General features: G+C 40.0%; 1 protein-coding gene across 1 annotated transcript; it reads left to right on the forward strand.

Annotated features, from left to right (window-relative positions):
• Window positions 1-1361: 1361 nt before the first annotated feature.
• trarg1a (trafficking regulator of GLUT4 (SLC2A4) 1a) lies at window positions 1362-16658 on the forward strand. The gene is made up of 3 exons (XM_017694753.2): window positions 1362-2282; window positions 12855-12981; window positions 14743-16658. The coding sequence occupies exons 1-3, from the start codon at window positions 1893-1895 to the stop codon at window positions 14754-14756; spliced, it is 531 nt and encodes a 176-aa protein (XP_017550242.1). The 5' UTR covers window positions 1362-1892; the 3' UTR covers window positions 14757-16658.
• Window positions 16659-17269: the final 611 nt, after the last annotated feature.

Below are 17269 nucleotides of genomic sequence, written 5' to 3' on the forward strand. Positions count from 1 at the left end.
TGTTTTGTAGGACAATATGAAGCAAAAATAATTCCTAAAAAGAACTACCCCCACTGTTTTACCCTCATCATCATTACATATATAAAAGACACGTTTAGGCTCACTGGTGGTATTGCATACTAAATAACGTGGCTATATCTGTGTCACAGATGTTGTGACCCCTGGTTCCTATCACCACCACAGTAAATACATACGTTTCTGTACAACTGGCGATCTCACAGCTAACCTCTTTGAATTATGTTGTTTACATCTCAAAGACTGAATTATGCAGATTTTTTGAAAGATTGGTGGAATTCCCCTTCAAGATGTTGCCAATGTTGTCAGAGTCTGCAGAAATCAGCTAAGCAGCAGTAAAGTGGCCATGACGTCAAGACATGCAGATCACAGGCCACAGCCTATTTTTATTCCTTGATTTTTTCATCCCTGCTGAAAAAAAAAAAGACTTAATGGTCACTCCTGAAAAACATGGGCTTGACGGTTATTATTAGAGACTACTAGTTTCCTGCAGGACACCTTTGGGTTCTATACGAAATGCATCAAAAGCATAGAATCAGTTCCAGAACACCTGTTAAACCATTAATAATAATAATAATAATAATAATAATAATAATAATAATGTTACATTTATATAGCGCCTTTCAAGATCGCTTCACATAGCATGGGCAAATTTAAAATAATAATAATAATAATAATAATAATAATAATAATAATAGCTAAGCAGTGGAGGAGGAAGAAAAATGTGCATTAAAGAGAAAAGTCCTTAAGTCAGATTTGAAAGAGGAAGAGAAGAGCCGTCCGGGAGGGACTGGGGAACAGAGTTCCTGAGTTTGGGGGCCATGGCACTGAAGGACCTCCCTCCCAAAGTGGAGAGTCTGGCGCTGGGACAGTAAGTTATTGCAAGAAGACCTGAGAGTGTGAGAGGGGGCGTAAGAGGTCAGCAGTTCTCTGAGGTGGGGGGTGGGGGGTGAGCAAGGTTATACAAGGCTTTGAAAGTGAGTAGTAAAATTTTAAATTTTAAATTTCATTCGACGTCTTTACACTGTGATATCAACCCATCAGGAAAACACAAAACATATCACATCCATTAGTGACTACTGGACACCAGCAGGAAGCAACAGAAACTTCTAATGGTTTCTATGATTCTTCTAAGGATGGGTGACTCGCGATGAAGTCGTTTACTCCTGAAACTACAAGCAAAACCATTTGAACTAACGCTGTTCATCGTGCCAAAGGCGCGCGCCGCAGCTCAGGATCCTTGCAGCGCGTTAGCAGCGCGGGAACTGGACGAGGTGGGAGGAGGAGGAGGAGGAGGTGGGGGGAGCCCACTGGTGCTCGTGCTCACCCCTCCCGCGCGCGAACACGCTAAAACAGAAGGCAGAGTGAACGGGGCAGCAGCTGAAAACTCCCCCAGCATCCTCCCCTGCGCCTCGGCTCTGCGCTCTCGCGCCCCAAACTCAGTTTTTAGAGGATTTCTGTTACCCGAAACGGATTTGAAGTGAATCGACGGTGGGCGATGCTCTTGTCCTGCGGGTGCACGTCGGCGCGGAGCTGCGGCGCTCCTGCAGGTCCGTGAGGAAGAGGAGGAGGAGGAGGAGCGAGCGCGCGCTCGAACAGGAGGGCAGACCGAGCTCGCGCTACTGTCCCACGGCCGTGATTGATGCTCCCTGATTGGAGCCCCTTTTCGAGCTTCATTCAGGTCGCCGCTGGAAGCCATTCATCATCAGGATCAACAGTCAAGGTCTGATCCGAGGGGCTTTGCTGGAAAGATAATAGACAGATATACGATGTTTGCGGGACTATAATGGGAGTTTAGCACCGTCACGTGACTTCGCGCTAGCTTCTTTTCCTGCAGAAAGTGGGGGGGTTTCTCTGGTGGGCTCTGGACCTGAACAATGGCTATTAACACAGATAGCGGGTTTGAGAAGTCACAGCTGGGGGGAAACGGCAGCGCCCGTCCTGCCGAGGCTCATGAGACTGAGAAACTCCTGAGTGCTGTGGTCACGGAATCCCCGGCTGGAGATGGGGTTACCGTGAGTGTCAGGGCTGAAAAGGTACAGGACGGAGACCAGAATGGCCACGGGCTCCCGCTGAGGTCCAGCTCTGTGGGGCAGCTCGGCTCAGCCCCCTGCTCGCCGTCCCGGACCAGCCTGAGCCGCGCCTCATCCACGGGCAACGCCGTCCAAGAGCAGCCCAAGCCCCAGGACTACCTCCTGCTGGTCATCTTCTCCTGCTTCTGCCCTGTGTGGCCGGTCAGCATCGTAGCGCTGGTGTACTCAATCATGGTGAGTGGAGCTGGGATAAGAATGTTACAGGTAGCACACACTCACACCGTCTACTTGCTCTGGTGTCCAGTAAGAGTGGTCAGAGTATTCTGCTACTGTACATGTGATTGTGATGAATGAATGAGCATGTGCTTCTGAAAGAGGGGATGGTGCTTGCTTGCCGCTGTGAAGAACACAGCTTGGGAGCATATGGGTGCGCTCGCTCAGAGTGCAAAGATCTAGCAGGGGTTTATAGCTCAGAGATTTACGATCTGCTGAGAGAAACGCGCTGTAGACACTGCGCTCAAAATTTATGGTACAGACCTCAATCAACACTGTACAAATGTCTCTGATGTTTAGGTGCCAGGTTTTGTACATCAGTCTGAAGAGGTGGAGAGTATTAGTTTTAGTCAATATAAAAGAGATTCTTCAGCACCGTGGTTCTCAGACTGATCTCCAGGGACCACTAGATTGTTCTCAACCCAACCCACAATACAGGGGCAGAGCAAACTATGTATCATTTGCAAGTTCCTGAGACCAGTTTGCTTCATTGAATATAGAATCATGACAACTTAAAGGACTTTTATGTAATTCTTTGCATGGTCATATGTTTCTTCTCTTTGCTATCTTCGTTAAGCTGTCATATATTGTTGCTGTCAAAAAAAAAAAAGTTTCTTCTAAATGCCAACTTTAAAGGAGAAAGAAAGAATGCTTGTTAGTTTAAATGTAAGTTAACGTGATGAGCTGTTGTGCTCAAATAATGCAGGAGATACCTTTTCAAAGTGGTTTAAATGGCACCAACAACTGTTCCACTATTGTTAACAATAAAAAAAAGCTTCTTGGTACTATATGGAGCTAAGAGTGCAGTATCAGGATACTGTATTTGAGAGTTTTCAGATATCTCAGTAGTGTTTTATCCTGAATTGCACTGAGATTTTCAATGAGTCAATTTTTAAGCAAAGAAATTTAGTAACATAAACCACTTGTATGATTAAAAGGCAGTGCTGACCAGCTGCAAGCACTTGCCAACAAACCGATTCATTCAAATCTCCATAATACTTTATTCTAACAGGAGCTCATAACTCAAAATCCCCCCTCCTCCATTGGAAATCATTCAGTGGAAGAGGCTGGGGTGCATACTGGGTGTGGCTACATGGAAGACTTGATTGGTTTGTGTGCAGCAGTTGAGGAAACTCCACTGTCCCACATGAGGTGATGGAGCAGAGGCTGCTCCCTCAGCGTTAGTATGATACCTATCTGAAGTAGTTATTTCCAGATGTGGCTATTTGTTTCTTGCTATGCTAAAAGAAATGCACTGGATGGGGGATATATGGATATGAATATATGCTGTGTTCTATAAGTGAAAAAAAAAATCGTTCTGATGTACTTCTCATGCTCCTTCCTCCATCTCGAAGTAGTTTAAAAAAACAAGCATAAATAAGAGGCATATTGGTATTGATAGGTATCAGTATTGGGCTGACATCAGTGGAAAGTCTGGGTCAGATATTATATATAAAAAGGCAATGAATCAGATCCAGTTCTGTAACAAACTCCAAACTCACACTGTGTCAGTGCTGCAGTTCTTTCTGTGGGCTGGTAGTGAATTTGAGTCGTTTATATATGATAGCCTACTTTTAGAGGCTCCTTTAAATGAAGTGTTCCAGTTAAAAACAGCTCATTTTAAACCTTAGAAATTTTTAAAGAAAAAAAATCAGATTTTGTATCAACTGATATTCTAAGTTTCAATACTGGTATTGGAAAAGGAAAAGTGGTATCATGCCATCTCTGGCATACATGAAGCTGCATTTCTGAGGGCCAACCATCCAAAGATGGCAATGGTACATTGTAATTCATTGAATCTCAGCATCCGAATCAGGATCCATTTATGTATTGGTTACAGCTAAAAAGCCCGCATCACAATCCCTGACCCACACAGAATCAGAAGAGTGCAGTGGAACAGAAAACTGCTGCACTTTACTACAGCAAAGTGCGATGTCCCTCCACTGTGACTATGCAGTCCTTGTCCTGTTATCCCATTTCAAAAGGGAGAAGGGGGCGTCATCTCCCCAGAGAAATGTGTAGATTGCTTATTTTGGGCTACGTTTTCAATGGTGTCAAGTGCGTACTGCAACTGCTATTTTTGATGACACAGTAACAAAGGGTGAGAACTGTAGACCTGAGGAAGACTGACTATGAGAAGGCCGCTTGTTTAATCTGGTGTGCTTTTCAGCCTGGTGCAGTTGTCTACACTCAAACAGATCCAGCATCCACTAGAAAGAAATGATTGAGTTGTAGTAATGGCTATGATCGAGTTGCACAAATTGCCTTGGCCACCAACCACAGTTATCCAAACAGCCTGCGCCTCACCAAATCACTGAACTGAAACGTGCCCCACTTTCTCCTCCCCTCCCTCCTGAGTGCCAGCAGAAACCAGTGCCGCTCACTAACTCAATGGAAGGCAAGAGAGAGAAGTCAGTTTAGCTTCCCTGCAGAGGGCAAATTGCACCTGTTAGCCTGGCATCATGCTGATAAACAACAGCTTTACCTTAGGAAATTCTGGAGGTAGGTCAGCACAATTGATACCCTTCCAGTTCTCCTCAGCTACAGCAGAGAGAGGGAGGGGTTGTCTTTTTGGAGATGGCTTAGAGTTGGCCAGTTCTTAAAATCTAAGTTTGCACAACAACAGCGCATGACTGGAGCTACACTCACCATCCAATGTCATTTTTAATGTGCCAACTTTACTTCACCACTCGAAAGTGCATAGCACCTTACAGAAGTGACCAGTCACAGCACAAGTGGAGGAAGAGATAACAAGATTTTTCAACACGTTCGCATTCAACTAGGCTAATCTCAGTGAGCTAATTAGCCAGGTAAGCAAAGGCCGATTATGACACACAACAATTTCTTTGTCTGACTTTGCTTTAGGCATAGAATGAAAACTGTGGCACACTGTTCTTTGTGTTTTATGTAGTTTCTAGTTGTCTAGTTTATGTAGCTTGCTAATTGTCAAGCTAGCAAAATACTGTAACACAGTTACATCAGCTTCATGTATAACAGAGAACGTAGTAAAAAAAAAAATTTAAACAATTTTAGGGGCATTAAAAAGGGAATGTGCATTACAATCCAATGATTCCTTGTCAGGAATGGATGGATGGATGGATGGATGGATGGATGGATGGATGGATGGATGGATGGATGGATGGATAGATAGATAGATAGATAGATAGATAGATAGATAGATAGATAGATAGATAGATAGATAGATAGATAGATAGATAAAACTCAGCTATGGACCATTGGCCATTAAAAAAACATATTTTTCTATGAACCTGGATATTCATATCACCGTCTCAACATTCCTTCCCAATAAAGCATTGCATCATTTCACTGGAATCTAATGATTCATTAGAAAAGTACTTGATATAGATATGCAGACTAGAGGATGGGAAATAACAGCAGTTAAAAACCTTTGTTTCAATGCATCTGCTGGGGAAAGCATATGAATATGTATCCGGATGGGACTATATATATCAGTTTGGTTAAAAACAGTAATTTGGACTGTAATTTTCTTATGGGAGATGGGGAAAAACACAAAGACATGACCAATCCAGTTGGAAATTAGAGGAAACTGCCCTAGCATCACATGCAAAAGGAATCCTCTCTGAATCTGGCTAAAGTCCCTTACACCTCCAAGGGGGTCAAATTACAAATTTCCCTTGAGCTAATATAGTAATGGAACAGATGATAAGATGCTATGGGGGATTCCCATGAGAGGAAATAGCAAGGTCAAGTCAGTGAGGGAATGTTAAAAATTGTACTGAATTGGAGAATCAATAAAACAGTGCACAGCCACGTCGATTTCCAGGTTCTGTTATTCCAAAATTGTGGTCAATTTGAGCAGGACTAATATTACCAAAAAAAAACATGCTGGATTACAGAAGTTAATTCAGTCCACAATAAGTATTAATGTCAGACTTCAGACACTACAGACTTATACAGAATTTAAATTCATGGATCTCATAAAGAGGGAAATTCATCAGGAAGCACGTTACCCAGGTGTTACATTGTCAGAGACTTGTGAGATCAATGGGAAGAGAGAGAATACAGTAGGTAACAGTGGGTGGGTAATACAGCAGTAGCTTGTGGATGCAGAATGGAGTCCATTACTGAGAGTGAGGATGTGAAGTAATAGGCTTTTATTGGACTGAGCAGGCTTTCGGCGTAATGGGAAGGGCCAGAACCGCGAGGCTGTTACTGCATGCTCGGCAGATCTGTGGGTGAAATATGGGCGTCAGAGCTGCAGCATAGCTCACGGCTTTGTGTTTACGTTTCCTTTCTGTTTATTCATGCTCTTGGTAGAGCACTACGTTTGGAGCCTTGCCAACCTGAACACCTCTCTATGTAAAAGCTCAGCAGCTATATATAAGGAAAAAGTGCTGGAAAACGCAGAGCCAGCAAGTAAGGTGCAAATTTTGAAAGAGTAGCTACTGTGTTCTTACACTGCTATGTGAAACATCACTTTATAGATGCTTACTGTCAGTGAGGTCATGTTACCAGTGCACCTGCTCACCCACTGACAAACACAGCCTTCAGCGTACAGTAGGGGAGCTGAGCTGGTCATGGCTCACCAAGGAGACTGGGGTGTTTGTGCATATGTTAGTTCCAGTGCTTTTTCTTTTTACTGTCACCCTTGCAGTCACTCTTCCTTCACAGCTTTCCCCGGTCTCTGGCGGGGCTGTTCCCTCTATTATTAATGGATCAGGCATGTGAGAAAGCACTCAAAGCTTCTACACCCTGTGTGCTGGGTAATTCTGAGGAGGGGGGATGCATGCAAAGCCTTTGTATGTTTGTGTGCAGTTGAGGGGGCACAGGGGGTGGAGCATGTGGGAGGTCTCATCTCGTCTATAAAATAACATAACATAAACGCTTGTGTGTTATTTGACAGAGGCACCAGGGAAGCACCATAGAATTTCAAATCCACAAGAAAAATATTGCTGGCTTATCTAGCAGCAGATCAATATGCCCATTCATCATGCCGTGGACACAGCCCCTGCCCTCCTTTCCCCTCTGGCCACACAGATCATTAAATTCCTGCACAGCTCCTCATTGCCTTTACAGCAGCAGTAATGCAACACACAAAGCCTCAAGGAGGCTTCAAGTTCTCTCTCATAGCAATAAGCCATGAGATACCAATACAGTGATGTTACCACGGTTAAGGTTCTCTAATAGACATGATGTACTTTGATGAATAGCAAGGAAATAGAATATGATAACATACACAATTGTATCGGATAAAACAGCTAAACATTCAAATCAGTTCTAAAATCTTTTTGGCTGAGTCCTGAAGCTGTTGCAAAATGCTCAATATACACACGTATGACCACACACATTAACTGAATTCTGTATTAGTCATTGCTCGTGTTGCTTGACAACCATAGCCTACTGACTCAATGAAGTATATGGCTTGGTGAATATGGCCTAAAAATGTTTTTTTGTAATTATTAATATTAATTAATCATTCATTAAAGACTTCATCACCTTTGAGCTTTACAGCAGCCTTTAACTGTGGTAAAAATCAATCTTACTCAAAGTCTCTCATGGCTTATTGCTTTAATTAACAATAATATCAATAAACAATTATTTTGTTAAGCAATGTCACTTGTTGACAGTAGGTTATTGTTTCCAAGCAGCAAAGAATCCCCTGAACAGCACAAGTGTTTAATAACTTGATAAGTAGATAATCACAAATATTGACTAAAATATCTAATGTATCATTTGTTGTTCACTAATGAAATCTGTGTCACATACAGATGTATGGAAAAGTTGGAACAAATCCTGTTTTGTTCATTTTCTAAGTATAAATAAGTCAACATATTGAATTTAACAAATTGGTTAAACTCAAGTTGAATTATGTTTTTCCCCTATACGTTCAATTCTAAATATACACTGTAATTGGGCATTAAAATGTGCAGTTCTTTGAAGAGGATGTTTTAACTTATTTTCACTAAGAAAAATCAATGAAATGTAATATTTTGCATACTAAGTTGTTCTCGTAGATAAAGTAATAAAACAATATTAATATGTAAAGTGATTCCAAACATTTGAATGCTAGTGTAGGACTGCTCAGTTCAGCAGCCCAGCATGGCTCAACCAATCAGATTTTAAAACTGTAGCTCTCAGCTTGCTAACAAAGCAGTTCTGGTATCCTGTCTTTGTGTTATACTAAACCAAGTGAGTGAATCCTGGACAGGAGAATGAAGACCCTGTAAGCCAGATGGCATTTTACTATGTGCTGTTCTTCAAGGAGCCCCATTGATTCAAATCGCTGAGGTGGCTTTTTGCCGTGATTGGACCAGAGGATCAATAAAGCTCTGCTGCTAAAGCCACACATTATACCTCTACTACGATGTCAGAGCTAGTCTGCAGTATTTGAAACTGAACACGATGAAGGAGATGGCAGGAAGGGGGGCACGTTCCTCAAACAGCACACATACACATCATATATTCGACCAAAGGTGGGATGGGGATGATCCAGAAGGGGGGTTCTGGGCTCAGTGCACTGCTCTACTGCTGCAGCCTGTCTACTAAACTTCCTCTCAGAAGCAGTGTGGAGAAAGAGCCTCCCTCTGGGACAGTGGAGGAGGGTGTGACTGTGGCCAGGGATGCTCTTCATCCTTCTAAAGAGCAGTCTGATAGTATAGTAACTCTATCCTCTATTGTGGTGTCCCCTGCCCTAAGCAAATACAGCTGCAATGTTGAGATATACAACAATAAATGGTCTACACTCATTGGTGGAGGTTTATATGCTTCACAATAAATAAAGCTTTTAAAGTTCAGATGGTAATGACATTACTGTCTGTTAAATCTAAAGGCTGCCCCAGACCTCTGAGGCTGTCTTATGATTCCGAAATCAGCATCATGCCCATATTAGGTACTCTTGGTCTAAGGAGGTTTTCTCCGTGAGACCAATGGGTGGCATTTTCAAAAATCACTGCTGTTGCACCCTGTGGTGAACAAAAATGTTCCAATGCTGGTATATATTGCTGTACGAACATTTTGCCTCTGAACGTCACTGGATCCTCTGAATTATAAGGTCATTAAGAGGCCAAAATACAACTACATGCATACTGCTATATGCAAACCAATACTACCGATCATAGATGTATGTGGTAGTTCAGTTGCTTGGACAGCACTATATTATAGTTTGAGTAGGTAGTGTTGGTATATAATAGTGTTTAAGTTAAATACTAGACTTTCATGCAACGTAATTTCAGATGGCAGACTTGTTAGCCTGCTGGTAGCACAAATTTGGGTGGTGCCAAAGCTCCAAAAGTGGTGGAACAAAACAATTCAAAAAGCTAAAACAAAACAGCAGAACATGGAACTGTGGCTGAGTGCAACTTAGTAACTGACTGGGAAAAGACAAATACAACGCTGTCTAACTAAAACCTCCTTGCAGCACTACACATAGCATATCACTGTTGTCAGATCAAAATCTTGTATCTATTTGTGTTTTTCAGTTTGAGTGTGATTACATTGCCATACAAAAGTACTTTTTTTATACTTTAGCTGTAAAGTTATTAAAGTTGTTTTATTTTAAAGTTTTATTCCATCAGCAGTGAAATGTTATGCTAATAACATCCAAATTAACATATAGACTTACTCATTAACAGTGTCAGCGTTTTTTGTTTTTTGTATTCTGTGACATAGCATAACACTGAAGAACATCAAATTTTAGTTTAGTTTAGACAGCAGTAAGAAAAAAGTGAAAGAAAAAATTTCACATGCTGTTAAACGTAAAATGTGACCAAGTGCATTCATTTGTGTATCTCAGTAAAACATATTTTTACCATATTAGTGGGCTGCAGTGGCTCTCACTAAACATGAAATCACAGAGCTTACTGTTTGGGAAACGTCCCACCCACTACCTGAAATGAAGATTTTTGACTGGCTTTGAGTTTGACTCTCAGTCTGTTTGTACAGTTTAGGGGAAATGGAGCTTTTTTTTAAGTAATATGAGCTCAATCAAAAAGTGGCGGGGCATGACCTCAGTGCTTCTGGTGACACTGTATGCAGCAATATTAAAATTTTGACTACTAAACATCAAACATTCCATTGGATTCAGTGACCTTCTGGAGGAAAACATGCATAGGACAAAGTGTTTTGTGCTTAGAATGTTTTTGTTCACCACAAAGTGCAAATGAGATGATTTTCAAAAACAGCATTCATGCTCACAAAGAAAATCTACTGAGACCTGGAATTCCTAATAAGTGTAAGATGGTGACTACAGAATGACACATTTCAGAGGTCTGTGTGTCCACATCTCCTAAGGATCCCAAAATGTTACATAAATAGCCAAAATAAATACAAGGATTTTCATTACATTGAAATGGTTAAATATTTTTTTCTACCTATTGTAAAAGGTATTGCACATTAATTTAAAGTTTAAATTAAATGCTAAAGTTAGCATAAGCAGTGAAAACAAATCTGTAGGCTTACTCAGAGGACTTGGACCTTTTTTTGCTGAATACAGGGACTCACTGCAATAAAGCACTTCTATTTCACTACACTTTGCCAAAGTCTATTCAGCACCCTGGACAGCACCATTGTAACGGCTAGCACAAGGTCCTGTGTTAATGCTCATGACTCATGACATTTCAGCACCTCCTGGAAGATTTTTCTGATGTCATCCCATGCCGCTGAGCATGTCCAGTGCAGGGGTGGCTTGATGCGTATGGCAACAGCACTAGCACTATAGGGTGAGATTGGCTACTGCCTGTGTCAGAGGCTTTTTTCTTTAGGATCTGTTCCTCAGTATCGATTGCTTTAATGCAGTCTAGTGAAGGGCTTTTTTCCCGAGGGTGCAGTGAAGGGCTAATGGGAAGCGGTGGCATAGGGCCCCTGTTAATGAGAATACATTGTCATCAAGAAGCCCAGCATGTCTCCACATCACTAAAGCAAACCTCACAGCCACCTATGAACGAGTCCTGTTTTAAAACCAATAGTTATGGTTCTAATATTTGCTTGGCTAGGCCACATTAGAAGATGGTGCAAAATGCTCAATACTACATACAGGTTGAAAAAAAAAAAAACAGCTGTGACACTCATTAAATAATATTTGACTATAGCATTGTTTGGGACAGGGTTAATATAGTTCTGAAATTCTCACTAGTTTTTTTTCCATTTAGTTTTTCATTTTGGTTTGGGATTGCAGTTTAAGTTAGTTTTAGTTGTGTTTTTTTTATAGTTTGAGTTTAGTTGTTAGTAGTACAATGCAGTGGTAGTAGGTATTTGATTTGCAAATGGATTTGGACAGTTGGAAAATGAACAGTTTTGCAGTGTATATTATAGTTTTGATTTCATTTTCATGTTTTTGAAAATGAATCATTTTTATTGTTATTACAGCATCAACTGTTCATCACTGCTAAGTTAACTATAATAACTTTTAGTTCACCATAATAACTTCGGGTCATGAACAATAGCCTACAGTTTACTGCTATGGACTATCATTATTAGTAATAACTGCTCTGCTTTGCATGCCTAACAACACCTAAACATGGTAAATCACTGTAACATACAGTCTCTTGTGGTTTATTGTTTAACCTTCCTTCATTGTAATGAATCTATCTATGCTCTGTCCACAACTATATTCATTCATAGCTGCTGCTGCTGTGATGTTGGACTAGCTTTACAAAATCTCATCTAACCTTAAATGAGAATTGTATTGCATAACAGTTTTTCCTCAAAATATAAATGTTTTCTGGATTTGGCTGCTATACTGTTTGTTTAGAGTCACTACATAACATTGAGTTTCAGCTAAAAAAATGTTGGACTGTGTTGCTGTAACTAATAGAAAGTAGGCAGAGAAGAAACAACAATGACAGAATTTGCTCAATTCCACTACACTGATGCAAAGAGACCAGTGTGATTGCAGTAGAATGGAGGTTTTTTTATTTGTTTTATATATTTTAAAGCCTGTAGTAGCTATGCACTGTTTGATGCGGTGTCACTAAAACACAAGCGTGATTTAGGTGTCCAGAGTCAAAGCATATGGAGCTTTGGGGTATTTCTGAGCCCTCAGGCAGCCTAATATTGTTTTTTTAATATAAATATTTCAACTAAAGTAACTCCAGGTTAACTCATTAGATTAAACAGTGCTTTTGAATGCATTTGTGAGCAGAACATGGACCAATTCTGTCACGAGTTCCTTACATTCATTGTTTTCTACAATTTCACTATGGAATATTACTACAGTAAGTACTACATTGTAGCTTCTCTGTGGGTCCTTAATGCACTAGAATAAATTAAATGACTTAAGCTTGAAACAAGCTCCTACAGTGAGGACAGTGAGATTATATAGTTACTTGCGGAGCAGGGCTACTAAAAACGATTGTCACTCTACATAGCCATTTATCTTTCTCTATCTGAGCATTCTGTGTTCAGATATGTATCTGCTGTTCTTTGTGTGGCAGCTGCTCTAATAGCAGTTCATACATATTTGAAAAAAGAAGCACTTTGTGAGATCTAGATTTTTCAGTGGGAATTTTACAGACTCCTTCCAACTCACTCTCTTTCTTTCTCTCTCTTACTCAGTCAAGAAACAGCTTTCAGCAGGGTGATATCGACGGGGCAAAACGCCTGGGTCGCCTGGCTCGTCTCCTTAGCATCGTCGCCATCATCCTGGGCGTGCTCATGGTTATAGTCTTCACAGTGGCGTCAGGTACAACATGCTTTCACACGTTTCATCCGTTTCATTTATCATCAGTCCTGTGCGAGTGTTGCTATTTTAATAAAACAACAACCCCAGCAGAAATACATAACAAAATACTCATACAGCATATAGTTACAGTCAGTATACTTATCAGCACCCTTTGTAAATATGGATTAAAAGGGTCAAAATGGCTTATTAGCTCAATCTCACACTGAAAATGTAAGAAAATGAAAAAAGACAAACTAAAACAAAACTGATTCCTGTAAATGTATTTCTAATAAAAAACAGTTGTCATAGTTATTGGCATCCCTAGAAATTCCAATGATTGTTCAAGATCTCTAAAGCAGTCATCCATGATTTCCTGGTTCACTTGTGCATAAATATATAAGTAACAGAGGTTGAATTCACTTCACTTTCAGAGAAAAAATTAAATAAGACAAAAGTATATCGATACAAAACAGCCAAAGGCAATTTAAGAACTACATGTCTGACAATGCCCATATCCACTGTTACGGCAACAATAAAGTTTAAAACAACCAGAGCTGTAGTGAAACTGCCTGAAAGAGGAGGACATTTAATTTGACCCCTTTGCACAGTGAAGATGATGGTTAAAAAATGCAAAAAATTCTCCAATTTTAGTAAGACTCCAAAAAATGTAGATGCTACCTCTATGCCAACAAAATATTTGGGAGGCATGCCAACAGAGAGCTTTTTCCTTCATCTAACCCTAAATATAAGCACCTGGAACTCTAGACCTACTTGGGCTGCCTCTGTCACAAATCTGAAACTGGGTTGCAGTTGAATGCTTTAGCAGGACAAACGTGTCCAAATTAACACAAAAATGGATCACTGGCTACAAAACCAAGCTTTTAATATGGCTATCCCAGTCCCCTGACATAAAACACTCAAATCTTTGGGGTGGACAGAAGTGGGGAGTCTGAAAGAGAGTACTTAGGACCATGGAGGATTTGGAGAGATTCTGTATTGAGGAGGGATCTCAGATTCCTTGTTCTGTATTCTCCAAACTCATCAAGAATTATAGAGCATAATTAAGTCTCATGTAGTTTTGCTTTAAAAAAAAAAAAGATATTTTTTTTTGTTAGACTAAATTTCCTTGAAATTAAAGATTATTAATCAATTATCAGTGTGAGATTATTAACCACAAAATATTTTTTCATGATCTTTTTTTCTCATCTTCACCAAAGGCTGCCAATAAATATGGAAGTGATTGTATAGTCAAACTGTAGTTTGCCAGGTGCCATTTTTATTTGAATTAGACTAGTGAATAAAAAGTTAAAAACACTGAAAAAAAAAGTTTAAAATGAATTAGAAACAAACATTTCAAAGTTTTATTTAAAAGGTCCCACGTCATGCGTTTCTCTGTACTTGTCTTACTGTGCCTTAAAGACCAGATATAAAGGACCTATGTTTTGATTTGCTGCCCTGAGGAGGCAAGAATGGGTGGGGCTAAACTGCTATAGGCAAATACATGTTATAAGTTTTTTGTGACATTACAAAAGCAATAAGTTTATGTTGAACACTTTTCCATATACAGACTGTATGAAATGGGGATTGAACAGTACTTTGGGGGGGGCACACACATCATTAGCCACCTCCTGTTATATTTGTTAGATGTTTTTTTTTTGTTTCTTTTTTTTGTTTTGTTTTTTTTTTTTTAGAGATTTTGTTATGTGCAAGACGCTTCACATTAGCTCTTTTCTGAAAGTAGATAAATTTAATTGATACCAAATTCTCTGCTTTCTTCCACAGTAACAGGCAATTGAACGGAAAACACCAAGATGAAGAGGAACAACCATCTACAGCAAAAAAAACCCTCCAGCATAATTACAAAAATGACTTCCTCCTTATAAAATAAAACCATGAAATACAAAAAAAAGAGTCAATAGGAGTGTAGCAAAAAATATGACCTATTTAAAGAGAAATGACATGCATGCCTTAAGTAAACGTGCTTGATGAAAAAGTAAAAAAAACAGTTTAGGTTTAAAATGAAGAGTGACTATTTGTGAAGTATACATGAAACACAAAGTTGTTTCTCTGAGGAGCTGACTGGCGATGATGCAGAGGATGGAATGAAACTGTACTTCAAGAATAACTTCAGCAGGATGCGTAGACTGTGGACTACAAGCTGCATCATAACCTTATATTACTCCTGGTCTTGCATTCCAAAAGTATACAGATGCACAGATATATTTGCGATATAACTCAATGTATATTTTATATAAAGATTTGTACACCGAGCTAAAATAAGGCCACAGAAATGAACATTGGGTGAATGGGTTGCTGGACAGTCACCTTGCTGGAGGACTGTCCTCACAGACTTTGTCAAAAGGGAAAGGAATCTATTTGCAATGGGAGGAGTATTTTGTTGAAGCTGTTGATTTTTTTTGTAGCTTTTGATTACAAAAACGACCACCTGCATGTGAATAGCCTGACGTCATCACCTCCCAGTATAGCCACTGTAGCATTTTTGTTCTAGATGAATAGTGGACGCCATTGGTATCTAGAGTGGAATGTGTGTTTGTGGTGGGGTCTGCCAGAATATGAGTCGACTGTTCTCCTTGCCTTGAGAACAGCCTGAGTGTAGTAAAACGCATGTTAGCCCCTCCTTACTGTGCTAACTACTGAAGCATGGACATACGTCTAGAGGCATGATGAGGCCAGCACCATCGTATGCTCTGTGCTGAGGCCCTCCGATCAGTACACTACCTAAAACCAGAGCTAGTCACTGACCCCTGATCGCCACTAGCGCAGAATGCAAATCAGTTCTTTTTCGGACTCCTGATTGTATATGTATGCTATATATCCGTATATTTACAGAACTATTTAAGCATGCGGTAGGCAGACAGTAACACCTGTTTTCTATAGTCACTCAAAACCACCACATTAGAAGTAATGACGATGCATTGAGCACACTTGACAGTATTTACTGCATCGCTGGCACTAAAATACAAATACACCTGTAATGCCAAACGTTGGAGTCAACGCTAAAAACAAAAAGGTGTAGATTGGCTCTAAAATATTCCTAGTTAGCCTGGTCAGCTATAAACTCTTCCCCGAGTGGTGGAGCTAGCCAGTGACTTTGGATATTTCTAATGTATTTTACTGCCCCATTCACTGATTTCACAGCACTTTATTAAACTCTTATGCTTAGTTGATAGTTGATATCAGATGAAGCATCAACTCCACAATTTGTTCAGCTGCCAATGAAATTTTACAAAATGCTTTGTTTTTTTGTAACCTGGTTTGTACTTGATATATATTGCCTTGGTTTGCATTGTGACATGTTGGCATAGGTTGAGACTGTTAGCACCTGCAAAAACACCCAGGCATATAATCCCTTTTTTCACTCCTGTTTTTCCTTCTTCTCCCTGTCTGTCTGAATGTGAATGAATGTGAGATACACTAATGTGTAAAACTAATGGAAACACACAGCTCTCTTCCTTACATCTCATTTCAATATTTCTGATTGTTACATCAGGTACTCACTGTACATTAGTGTACAGTGCCAATATTAATAAGATGCAAAAGTGCTGCTTTGTGTCTGTAAAACTGTGATTTTCTTTAAATTGCTTTTTGGGTAACTTGATTCACTTCGAATATATTTTTTCCACAGGTTTGTGTACTTCTGCATGTGTGGAATAAATGATAACATGCATGGTCCACAACTCATGCGTGGTTGTTCATCTTGCAGACATTCATAATCAAAGGGAATTTATTCTACTTCGGCAGGGCATATATGGAAACTCATGAACAGTCAAAATGGCGACAAATTCAGAAACCAATCTCCGGTCTGGCAGCATCGTTTTTTGGAGAAAATAAATTTAAAAATAACAGAAAGCAATGATGTATAAATAATTTTAAATATTTAATTGAAAATCGTACTAAGACAGTGCTAAGACAGAGTCTTTCTGAAGTAAAGATGAGGAGGGGTTCAACAAGTAAATAACATAAGATTTAGATAACCTGGAGAACTCGCTGTCTGCAAGGGACAAAGCCAAAAACCAACACTGGCTAGCTGTGATCTTAGGGCCCCTTAGACAGCACTCCATTAAAAACAGACCTGACTCTGTGATGTAAATCACTGCTTTAGCTCAGGAACACTTCTAAAAACCACTGAGAACACAGTTCATCACTGCATCCACAAATGCAAGTTAAAACTCTACCATGCAAAGAAGAAACAATGTATAAACAGGACCCAGAAACGCTGCCAACATCTCTGGGCCAGAGCTCATTTAAGATGGACTGAGGAGAAGTGGAAAATTGTCCTGTGGTCCAC

Source organism: Pygocentrus nattereri, chromosome 17 (genome assembly GCF_015220715.1).
Source record: "Pygocentrus nattereri isolate fPygNat1 chromosome 17, fPygNat1.pri, whole genome shotgun sequence".
In the NCBI taxonomy this organism is placed as follows: domain Eukaryota; kingdom Metazoa; phylum Chordata; class Actinopteri; order Characiformes; family Serrasalmidae; genus Pygocentrus; species Pygocentrus nattereri.

Coding starts and splice junctions, on each gene's coding strand:
- trarg1a (XM_017694753.2), top strand. CDS start 1,893: ATGGCTATTAACACAGATAGCGGGTTTGAGAAGTCACAGCTGGGGGGA. Junction 2,283..12,854: donor CGCTGGTGTACTCAATCATG/GTGAGTGGAGCT, acceptor TCTCTTACTCAG/TCAAGAAACAGCTTTCAGCA.